The following is an 11434-nucleotide window of genomic DNA, read 5'->3' as shown; positions in this document are numbered from 1 at the left end:
GAGCACTTCAGCTGCCTGATGTTGAGGGAGAAGAGTCTGGCAGGCCATATTCCAGAGAGCAGGTCCAAAGGCCTAGGGCTCCAGAGCAGAAAGAAGTTGTAGGGCTTCGGTCCTCTACCTGGGAGGGCGGAGCTGCTGCTGAAGCTGAAGAAGTGAAGAGGGGCAGTCAGGGCACACAGGCAGGGTGGACATGCCAAGCTGGTGGTGGCCAGACTCTGCCTAGACTTGCATATAGTGGCCTGAAACTGGAGCAAAGTCAGGGGGGGCTTTTTGAGATCATGGGATCCCATCTCTCCCCAAATGTACAGACCAGGAAACTGAGGCCCAGAGTTGGAACAGGGACTTGAGCACCAAAGGCAAAGCTGCTGGCTTCCTCTCTTTTCCAGGGGTAATGACTCAGGGGAATTCAGCAGTGCTGCAGACAGGAGCCAGGCAGCCAGGCCTCCCTTGGCTGCCCCTCATCCATGGAGATGCTGGCATCCCAGCCCTTCCTGTCTCACCCTACTCTGCTATCTCCGGGCAGAGAAGCCATCCCTTGATAGCCCCGAGTCACAGACTGGTTCTCAGCATCTCCCCAGCCCAGGCCTGAGCCCCTGCTGACCCACAACTGGCCTGAAAGCCGAGGAAAGACTGGGCTTATGCCCCTGCCTTCTGCTCCCCTACAGCCAGAGCCAAAGGCTTGGAACCCTGTGGGTCTCCTGTACCCACACTGGGGTGAGGCTCTAGGCTTCTGAACTCAGCCTGAGCCCTGTGTGGCTCTGCCATTACATTACTAGACCACAACATGGAACCACTGCCTCAGTTTCCCTAGTGTAGCATGGGAACAGTCTGCTCTGAACTCACAGAACTGACCTAAGGATAAAATGAGGTCCTTGATGAGAATGTTTGTGAACATTGGTGCTGAGAAAAGCAATAGGACCTGGTGCCAAGGACCCCTTCCCCACTAGCTCCCCTCCCCTCCCCCAACGTTCTGGCTCCACCCCTTCCAGGCACTGAGGTTCACATGGTATTCCTATTAGCCAAAATCTGACACATGAGAATAAGAAAAGATACTGCAGGACTTGGGGTGGGGGCACTTGCAGCGCAGTCGGCCAGAACTTACACCCTCTCCACTGTGAAAGCCAGGGGTGGCCCTGGAGACCAACCTATGTCCGGTCTGTCACAGGCCCCTTCACCTCTCCTGCAGGAAGCAGGGATGCCAGTGTAGACTCTGTAGAGCAACCTCCCCTAACCCAGGCCCAGCGTAGGTCAGGGCCACCCCCACCCCACTTTGGTGCCTGAGATCAGGGGGCCCCCGTGCGGCACCGTTGTTGGGGGCTGGGGGCTAGGAGCTGAGGGCCGCTGGGCGCGTCGGGCAGGACGCGCGGAACCAGCAGAGGCTTGCAGGTGGGAGGAAGGCGGATGGGGGCTTGGGAGGCGGAGGGAGACGCTGGGCAGGCCGCGGCCCCTCCCCGATCCCTCCCTGCGCGCCGGCGGCGACATTGCCCCTCCTGGGCAGGGGGCGGAGAAGACCGCGACGGGAGGGGAGGAGGCGGTGGAGGCGGAGGCGGGATTTGGAGTTTCCCTCCGCAGCAGCGGCGGCGGCGGCCCCTAGGCTCCAGGCGAGGCCGCCGCCCGGGGCTCTGGTGGCGTTCAGCAGTGGCAGTGGCGCTTCCCGCCGCCCGAGCTTCGGAAACTTCCCAGCCGCGACGCACGGAGCGGGTGCAGGGATCCGAGCCCAGAGGAGGTGAGCGGAGCACGCGGCACCCCAGGCCCCCCACCCCACCCCCACCCGTCCTGGCTGCCCCCCGACGTGTGTTCCTCCACCCTGCACCCCCAAAGTCCTGTCAGTGCACAGTCCAGCCGGGGCGACGCATTCACCCTTGCAAGACCCATTCGGTTCTGCCACCACATACCCTATACCTTGCCAGTGCACCTCCCATGTCCCCTGCCAGTTCAACCACCAGATGCACAATCACGCGTGCACAAACCACGCACCATGAACCCAAGTCCCTGTAGTGCACACACCAGTAGCCCCTGGCCCACCACTCACCCACTGTCCCCAACTCACGCCAACACCCATCCCAGACCTTGCCACGCCCCAGTACACACCCAGGCGCGCAGACACTGCCAACACATCCCTGCTATATCTGCACGAACACAGCTCCCCCCACCATGCCCTCACCATCTTAAACTCCCCATATGCCCATTACAGACACCCCACCCACGTTCCCAGCCCAGAAACACTGCAATCCACCCACCCGAGAGCGAAGTCCCAACACAAACCCACACCCCAGTGGCTGACACTCCCCACTCCCCAGGCAGGCACTTCCAGCATCCCCAGCAAGCACTCTCATACACCCCAACATGCACGCACACTTGCTTGATTGCATGCTCTCCAGCATCATGCCCCGCCCCCATCGCAAATAGCCCTCAACACTCCCCCACCACATCGCTGAGTTCCTCCCACCACTCCTCCCCAACACCTGGCAGAGGGCTATAGAGGCTGCAGCATTTGGTGGCATCTCTGCCAGGCACCTCTGGCTCTCCTTCAGCAGCGGCTCACCAGCCTAGGCACTCCTCACCCTGCCAGGTGCCTCCCTAAGCAGACCTTGAGACTCCCTAGTGACTGGCACGACCTCTTCCCTAAAAGATAAAGAAGGCACTTGGGGCCCAAGGTATGGTACTTAGATGTGGAGGCGAGGGGCTGCGGGGATGGGGGTGTAGAGAGAGGCAGGCACTGAAATGGAGGAGGCCCAGCTGGGCCCAAAGGAGTGCCAATTGCCCGGCCCGCACGTAGTGGGTTGGTTTCACGAGGGCTGGAGTCCTCGTGCACTGTTTGTGTCCCTGTCTGCGTGTGTGCTGGGGGGAGGGCTGTGTGTGCACGTGTGCTTGTGCGTGTCTGGGAGGAGTGTGTGATTCGGCAGAAGGAAAAAGCAGGAGCAGCACCCTCCTGGGCTCCCCCAGGCAACAATTGGTTTCATTCATTCATGCCTTCTTTGTTAACGAGCATTTCTTCGGTGAGCTCCGGGCGCGTGCCAGGCCCTGCACTGGGGGCTGGGGCCAGCTTGGGGCCGGGCACACACCCGTTCCTGCCTTGGAGGAACTCCCAGTCCCGCGAGGAACCCGACCAGGAAAAGCAGAAAGCCATCCCCAGCGGAAAGTGGATTTGGTGGAAAAGACACTGGATTTGGCAGGAATGCTGTCGCTGGGAGTTGTGCTCCTAGCCATGTGACCGGGCCGCGACAGCCGAAATCCTGCCACTCGGCCCGGCGGGAACGGTGCAATTGGCTGGAGTGGGGGGGGCGGGGGAGGCGGGGCGCTGCTCCTGGGAGGCTACCCGGACCCGAGAGCGCACGCGGCACGCGCTGGGCCTGCGGGCGACGGCGTCCGGGCGGCCTCCAGGGGGCGTTGGCCCAGCCAGGCGAAGGCCAGGGGTACTCAGCGGGGGCGGCGGTGGGCGCAGCGCCCATCCTGCGGCGAGCTGCGAACGCGTCGCCTGGCTCCGCCCGCCAGAGGGGGCTAGGCGAGGCCCGGGCGCGCGGCAGTCTCCCGTATCACAGCCCGCCAGGGGAGCAGTCGCGGGGCGGGGCTAGCGCCCGGAGCAGGCGCTGCAGGGGGCCTGAGTAGGGGCGGGCCGGGCGAGAGTGGGGGGGAAGGGGGCCGGGGCTTGGCTGCACTCAGCCCTGCAGTGCGGAGGTGGCAACAGGTTCCCATTTGTCCTGTTGCTGGCGTTGCGCGCGCTGCAGGCGCCGGGCACAGAGCACTGCACTGACTTTCGTGATTGAGAGCCCCTCACCCCCTTCACTCCCTCCCGTTTCCCCGGTAGGAGGCCTCACCAGCAGGGATCTGGAACAAGGTGTAGGGCAACCACTCTTCAGGTGTTAGGAGACGCAGGATTGTTGGAGTCTAGACTTCCCTTTCCTTCGCCATTGCAGAGGTTGCTTTCCTCCTCGTCCTCATCTCCCTCCTCCTCCAGCTACAGTCACCTCCTCCAGGAAGCCCTCTCCAGACAGCAATGCCTGGGCACCTCAGGAGTACCAATTTCCTTCGGGTTGGCGATTCTCTCTGAGCACACTGAGCCCCCATGACAGGGTGGATGGGGCACGTGCCTCTCCAGACCCCCTTGCTGCTGCTACCCCATCCACAATGTGACTAAACCCCAACCCTGCTTGCCAGGCAGGACATTGCAGAACTTCCGTGGTGCCTTCAACTTCTGTCCATCCCAAGGTCCCACCCACAGCTGCAGTGGGGTCTGGAAGCAGCACATAGGCTGGGTACCCATGGCCAGGTGGCAACTAGTGCCTGCGTCTGTCAGTGGAGCTACAATGTGAGAGATGGAGAAGGTAGAAGGCAGAGTCCCTCTTCCAGGAGTGCACTGTGGGGAAATGGGGAAATGGGAAAATGGGCCATGAAAAGGGGAAATGGGCCATGCCACAGCCTAAACCCATGAGACCAAGGAGCACCAAAAAAGGACCCTACAGGCTGGCCCAAGGAAGGGGGCTGGAGAAAATGCAGAATCTGGGCAGGCAGCCTATATGTAGGAGAGAGGCCTGGGCTGGGACCCCTGCCCATAGGACTAGAGGGGCATGGCCCAGTCATCCAGATCCCCTGCATGCAGGTGTTGGTACTGTAGAGGAAGGGACATGGTGGGTGTGGCCAAAGATGAGCCCACCACTTATGGCCTAGGAGTCTGAAGCTGACAGCCCAGGGAAGGAAGGGAGGGAGAAGGCAGGCCTAGGTCCCATAGAGGTGACCTAGCTTTCCATAGCCTGCTGCTTCCCTTAGCATCCCTTCACATGATGTCTCATCTTACCATGTGGTTCATGAGGGAGGCTTTTCAACACGCATGGGAACGGCCTGCAGTAATTCTAAGTGTTGGGCTTCTCGGTGGCTTTGCGTTTTTTACGTCTTAGAAAAATGTTTTGTGGTACCCATCCTGTGTGAATAGGTCTGCTTGTTTTTATTTAGTTCCTTATGGTAGATTCCCAGAAGTGGCCAAAGGTATGGATTTTTTGTCTAGCTCTTAACGTACATTGCCAGATTAATTTCCAAAAGGACCAAAATCACCCAGCAAGAGAACAGCATGCAGTTTCTCTGCAGCCTTGCCAATGCTGGGTGTTCTCATTTTGAGAACATTCTACTAATGTAGCAAGTGGGAAGTGTTACCTTGTTTTGCTGTTGTTACCTTGTTTTTTGAATTGGCTTTCCTTCCATGACTGAGATTAAATCATCCTCCAAATATTTTTTACCCTATCACATTCCTTCCTTCATGCAGTTTGCAGTCTTTTTAAGTTCCTTATAGATTTATCTACCAGGGTCTTAACCTTTTGATTATTTTGTATGAGCTTTATCTTATCTGTTGTATGTTTTCCTTCAACACTGTTATTTGCTTTTGTTGGGCTTTAAGCAGAGAAAGGACACATAGCCAGATGGGGCATTTTAGAAACCTCTTCCAGCCCTCCTTTCATTGTCTCAGCACTTATCATCCCTGATATTTTGTTCAGTCTCTTAGCTTATCGTTGATCTGTCCTGCTGGTCTGGGAGGGAGCACCAGGCATGCAGGAACCTTGTGTGTCAGGCCTGTTCATCACCTGTGTCCATGGAAAGGATGGAGGCAGACAGCCTTTGTAGAATGAATGGCATTCTGGCACAGGACAAGGCAGGGTGAAGGACAAGTTGATGCAGGACGCAGGGAGACCATTTTGGAATCTATGACAGTGACTTGGCCAAGAGACGGTGAATATGAGCCCACAGCTAGTGGTGCAAACAGAAGGATGTGGGTAGTAAGTACTTCCCTCCAGATGGATCTGTCCAGGAGGTTAAGGAAAGGAGGCAGGTGGAGGAGCCAGGGGTGACTCCTAGGCTTAGTGTGATATGGATGTAGTGCCTCAGTTTAAGGCTGGGTGCTCAGAGCTCCTGGGCATCTTTACTCAGGCCTGGGCAAATGAAGGCGGTATGGGGATAGGGTGCTGAGGAGCTTCCCTGTGCCTGCCTATCCCACCAAGGAGTCTTGGGCAGAGCTTTGGACCCAAGATAGCAGCAGGTTTTCTAGTCCTGCTTCTTCCTCTCCTCCATGAATTCAGAGACAACCCCACAGCGGCCCAAGGTGGTGGCTCTGATGAGCCCATTATACGGATGGGGCCACTGAGGTCCCAGTGGGAAATACGGTGGTCCAGGACCACTGAGTGAGTTGTTGGAAGCAGCTTCTGGAGCAGGAGCATGGGGCTTTTGTCCCCACCCCTCCCCCTGCCTCCAGGGGCCAGGCTGGCGCCGGCCAGGGGAGCTGTAACTGGTTCCCTGCTGGGCCCCTGACCTGCCCTTGGCCTCTGCCCTGACCCTGTCCCGCTTCGGTGGAAGCCCCAGCTCAGCCTGCCACTCGCGAGTCCCACCCGACTCCTTTCTCTTGCACCCGTTGGCTCGTCGACCCCTCTGGGCCCGCCCCGCTGCCCCGCCCCGGCCCGCCCCTCTGAGCTGCTACTCCACGTCCCGAGGCCGAGCCTTCCTAGGTGGAAGCTCAGTCTTGCTGCCAGGAAGCTGCCGGCGCGCGAGCTGCGCGCGAGGCTTGGCTTCCACGTGCGAGCCTGCTCCGCCACCCCGCCTCCTCCTGGCCGCTGGGCCTGGGGACTCCCTGCTCTGGGACGGCGCCCCGCGCCCTGCCATTGCAGTAACCCTGGCCGGGACATCCACGCGCGGCAGCCTGCCGCCAGATCCAGGTCTCTCTCCTTTTGTTCTCTCCTAGGGGGGAGGACTGGGGCCGGAACAGCTACTAGAGGGTTTGCCGAAGCCGGTCACCTCGTCGCCACTTTTCCCTGGGCGCGTCTGGCGGTGGGGGAGATCGAGGCTTTGAACCCCATTCCTTCGCACGCACACACCCCCAAAGTCGTAAGCTCGAACTTGGGGCGTGATAACGGGCAGGCCTAACGAAGGAGCCAGAAAGGAGGTGTGAAGGAGGTGGCTAGGGCTGGGACGCCCCCGGAGGAGCCTGGAAGGGGCTGTTAGACACCCGCTTGTCTTCTGGGAGACCCTCACGCCTCCCCAACCCGGGCAGGGAGCAGCGCGCCGGCGCCCGAGTGGCTGCCGCGGTGCTTTTCTGGGGGCGCCTCTTTCTGTGTTCTCGCTGCGGGTGGGGGCGCGGGGAGAGGAACGGGAGGTGTACGAGTGTCCCTGCGAGATTCGGCGCCCGCCTTCAGGACTTGGGGCTAGCTTTACATCTCAGCCCCGGAGCGGCAGTCCGCGGGGACCCGAGCTCACACCGCGCGCCTTCCCTCTCTCCGCAGCGCCTGCCCGACGTGCAGAGAACCGCGCGCCCATGGAGAGCCTGGGTCGCTCGTGCCTGTGGCTTCGCCGGGAGCTGTCGCCCTCGCGGCCGCGGCTGCTGCTCCTGGACTGCCGCAGCCGCGAGCTGTACGAGTCGGCGCGCATCGGCGGGGCGCTGAGCGTGGCCCTGCCTGCGCTGCTGCTGCGCCGCCTGCGGAGGGGGAGCCTGTCGGTGCGCGCGCTCCTGCCAGGGCCGCCGCTGCAGCCGCCTCCCCCTGCCCCGGTGCTCCTGTACGACCAAGGTGGGGGCAGGCGACGGCGCGAGGGCGAGGCCGAGGCTGAGGAGTGGGAGGCTGAGTCGGTGCTGGGCACCCTGCTCCAGAAGCTGCGGGAGGAAGGCTACCTGGCATACTACCTGCAAGGTAGGTATAGAGTGGACTTGGTGGGCACCTGCCAGGGGAGGACCCCTGCCTAGGGAAGCAAGACCTTGCCTTCCAAGGGGATTCATAATTAATTTGACCTTGGGTAAGCCCCGTCTATTTTGTCTAAAGTGGAGGTGAGACTCCCTCTCCCAACAGCTGCTAGGCTGCTTTCAGGGGAGGGGAGCCTGATCATGACCTTGGGCAGGTCCTTCTTCACCCTTGAGAAGCCCCAGTTCTTAGTCTAGAAAATGGGGAGAACTGGGCTGAACTGACCTAGTTAACAGGATGCTCAAAAACAAAGTCCTACGTTTGGGATCCCTGTGTCTGGCCAACAGCTTCCCCACCTTCCTGGTGCTCCCTACTCCCCTGTACCTCAAAGGAGGCAGAGGCCAGACAGCAGGAGGGAAAATCCCAGGCCCTGAGATGGTGGGGGAAAATCCTGGAGAAGGTGTGCAGGCAGGAGAAGGCATGAGGACAAGGGACCAGCCTCCCCTGTAGTCAGGGCAGGGCCCTGGATGTACAAAGTGGAGGCAAGTTGATACAGGTCTGTTGGCCCTGTTCAAGCCAGATGCCCCCTCCCCAGAGGCCCAGTGCAGGGGCAAGGTTCCTGTGAAGCTATAGAGGCAGCTGTCCCCACCTCCTGATCAGTTGGTCACCAAGAAAGGTCAATTGGGCTGTAATGAGAATATATAAATATAGAAAGTGTCAGATTTCCAGGTCCCCACCCCCAGCTCAGGGAAATGATCGAATCTGTAGACGAAAGAGTTGCTGGCTTCTCAGGACTTTGGAATCATTCAAATGGAATGTCATACTCTCTCCCAAGCTCCCCATTTCTTGGGGTCCCACTTCATCCCTTAGCGTTCTCCTGACCACACCCGATCAGGAGATGCCCAGGTAGAGAACTGACACCCAAACCTTCTTCTTTAACTGATGATTGCTGTCTTCAGTTGAGCCCTCACATCTGCCTTAGCTCTCAGCCCAGGAGCTCTAAGATCCTCTTGGGTGGCTCTGTCAGGACTCAGCTTCTTGCATCTCCAGTGGCCACAGTGGGCACTTGTCATCCAGTGCTGCATGAGGATTGCTAGGGCGCCCACAGCGTACCACACATGGCCCCCCCTGTGTAAATGAAACACCCCTTGGCTCTTTTGTTCCGTTTGGGGAGATCTGCAAACCCCCTAGGTTGTATAGGGCCAGCTCCCTAACCCCTGCCAGGGGCACTTGGCTGCTCAGGAAGCCAGGTCAGCAGGACCCTTTGCTTCTCCCTCCACAGGTGGCTTCGCCAGATTTCAGGCCGAGTGCCCTCACCTGTGTGAGACCAGCCTCAATGGTGGTGCTGGCTCAAGCATGGCCCCAGTGCCCAGCCCAGTGCCCGTGGTGGGACTGGGTGGCCTGTGCCTGAGCTCCGACTGCTCTGACGCAGAATCTGAGGCTGACCGCGACTCCATGAGCTGTGGCCTGGATTCAGAAGGCACCACGCCTCCCCCAGTGGGGCTGCTGCCATCCTTCCCGGTCCAGATCTTGCCCAACCTCTACCTGGGCAGTGCCCGGGATTCAGCCAACTTAGAGAGCCTGGCCAAATTGGGCATCCGCTATATCCTCAATGTCACCCCCAACCTCCCTAACCTCTTTGAGAAGAATGGTGACTTTCACTACAAGCAGATCCCCATCTCTGACCACTGGAGCCAGAACTTGTCCCAGTTCTTTCCAGAGGCCATTGCATTCATTGGTGAGTCTACCTTGCCCTCTCCTTCCTTCCTCTCCACTGCACCTCACCTCCAGCCTCTCCCATTTCTTCTCCCTCTCCCTTAAGAGAATTCTTCCCAGGCTTACCTGCCATTCCCAGAGCAGGGATAACCCTTCTAGGGTGGGGGTGGACAGGGCTCAAGCCAGCTCCAGAGCCTGCTAGCAAAACCTCCAGGACTCTGAGGGCGAGGGGTGGGCTGCAAGGGCCCCTCTGGAAGGCCACCTGGCTATGGTCTCACACTGGTCCTTGGGTCACCGTGACTCTGCACTCCCCCACCTAGACGAGGCCTTGTCCCAGAACTGCGGGGTGCTCGTCCACTGCCTGGCAGGGGTCAGCCGCTCTGTCACCGTCACCGTGGCCTACCTCATGCAGAAGCTCCACCTCTCACTCAACGATGCCTACGACCTGGTCAAGAGGAAGAAGTCTAACATCTCGCCCAACTTCAACTTCATGGGGCAGCTGTTGGACTTTGAGCGCAGTCTGCGCTTGGAGGAGAGGCGCTCCCAGGGGCAGGGCAGTGGGGGCCAGGAGTCTGCCACCTCTGACCCCCCCTCCTTTTTTACCACCCCCACCAGCGATGGGGTCTTTGAGCTGGACCCCACATAAGACCACGTGGGGCTGGCAGGGCTGGTCCCCACCCATGACCCCACACCCAGTGGGTGCTCTAACCACCCATATAGTAGGGGAGAAGGGGGGAGGGGACTCAGCCATAAGCAGGGGGGTGGGGGGTGCAGGGGGAGGGAAAGCTCAATACCTCACTCGGGGGCGGTGGAGCAAGGCAGGGGCCAGAGCAAAGACCTGCCCTACCCACTCTCAGCCTATTAAACGTGCCTAAGGGCCGGCCCCAGGGCCATCGGCCTTACCTGTGCGCTTTCGGGTGGGACCACGCTCCAGAATCTGCCTCTTTTGCGACTGTTACTTTACTCTTTTGGGGGTGGGGTGGGGTTCCCTATCTGAAGAACCATTGCAGGTGGCTGCCTGTTCCCTGGGGCCCTGGGTGCTCGCCAGCTCTGCTAGGCCCTGGGCCTCCCTGCTATTTCCCCCTTCAGGAAAATTGTGTGCCACTTCCTTTGCCACAGGAACCTGCTCCCAGGCCCTTCCCTGTCCCAAATGGCCACTTGTGAGGAGAGAGTCACCACCACCACCACCAGGGTAGTCATCTCCCTGCTTGTCTGTCAAGGGCTTGGGTCTCTTAGGGCTGAGAGCCTCCCAGGAGATGTGGACCCAGAGATGCAACAACTGCCCGGCCTCCACAGGGACAGTCTCTCTGGGTGGCTTCTTACTGCGCCTGGGAGCCACTGGGCGGGTTCCCGGCCACACATCTGGCACCCTGACTGTTTCCTTCCTCCTCCCCCAGATGTCTTGACAGGATCACTAGGGCTCTTTGTGACTGAGGGTGGTCAAACTGCCACCGGAGGAGATGGGGTCTCAGAGCAAGAGCTGGGAGGGGAGGGAGGGAAGGATGAAGGCCTTGATTTTGCTGCTGCGGGTCCCACAGCCGCTGTTGGGGGGGGAGAAGGGGCCAAGCTGCAGACACACACGGTCATTCATTGCAGGCCACACCCCTTGTAGGAAGTGTACGTGTGCGCGCACGTGCACATCCAAGTTCACACATGCACACTAGCCTCCACTTACACGCTCGCCTGGGGCTGGCAGTCCCATCGCCCCCTCAAATCTGGAAGAGGGGCTATGCTTGTTTGTTTTTGTAATCCACATCATGATTGCTTTCTTTAATTGTTCCTCCTGAATAAACAGTTTATTTAAGATACTGAACAGAGAGGAAAGCTTCTTCATGAGCTCCTTAGAGGGTCTGGGGGAAGGTGGGGAAGGACCTTTTTGCCTGCTCCTAGGAGGGCATGCTGTGCTGGCCAGGGACTCAAGTGCCACTTCACATCCTCCATGTCATTTCCCAATCTCTGAGCCCCCATCCCCTCACCACACATCTGAGCTCCCACCCTGCCACACCTGCTAAAGACCAGGACCCATCAGCAAGCCAAACAGAAGAGGTTGGCTGCTTAGAGCTGCCTGG

The 11434-nt window shown here is 59.5% G+C and overlaps 1 protein-coding gene across 3 annotated transcripts; it reads left to right on the top strand.

Moving 5' to 3' along the window:
- The first annotated feature begins 1555 nt into the window (after positions 1-1555).
- On the top strand, positions 1556-11178 carry Dusp9 (dual specificity phosphatase 9). Of its 3 annotated transcripts, none has more exons than XM_078034074.1 (4): positions 1556-1726; positions 7260-7661; positions 8932-9387; positions 9686-11178. In XM_078034074.1, the coding sequence occupies exons 2-4, from the start codon at positions 7292-7294 to the stop codon at positions 10009-10011; spliced, it is 1152 nt and encodes a 383-aa protein (XP_077890200.1). In that variant the 5' UTR covers positions 1556-1726; positions 7260-7291; the 3' UTR covers positions 10012-11178. The 3 variants fall into 3 exon arrangements, with proteins under 3 accessions (XP_077890200.1, XP_005340652.1, XP_040142871.1); XM_005340595.4 differs by lacking the exon at positions 1556-1726 and adding an exon at positions 2461-2657; XM_040286937.2 differs by lacking the exon at positions 1556-1726 and adding an exon at positions 6461-6695.
- Positions 11179-11434: the final 256 nt, after the last annotated feature.

The sequence above is a fragment of the Ictidomys tridecemlineatus genome, chromosome X (assembly GCF_052094955.1).
Source record: "Ictidomys tridecemlineatus isolate mIctTri1 chromosome X, mIctTri1.hap1, whole genome shotgun sequence".
NCBI lineage: Eukaryota > Metazoa > Chordata > Mammalia > Rodentia > Sciuridae > Ictidomys > Ictidomys tridecemlineatus.
The sequence above is the reverse complement of the archived record's forward strand: the minus strand, read 5'-3'. Positions and strand labels throughout refer to the sequence as shown.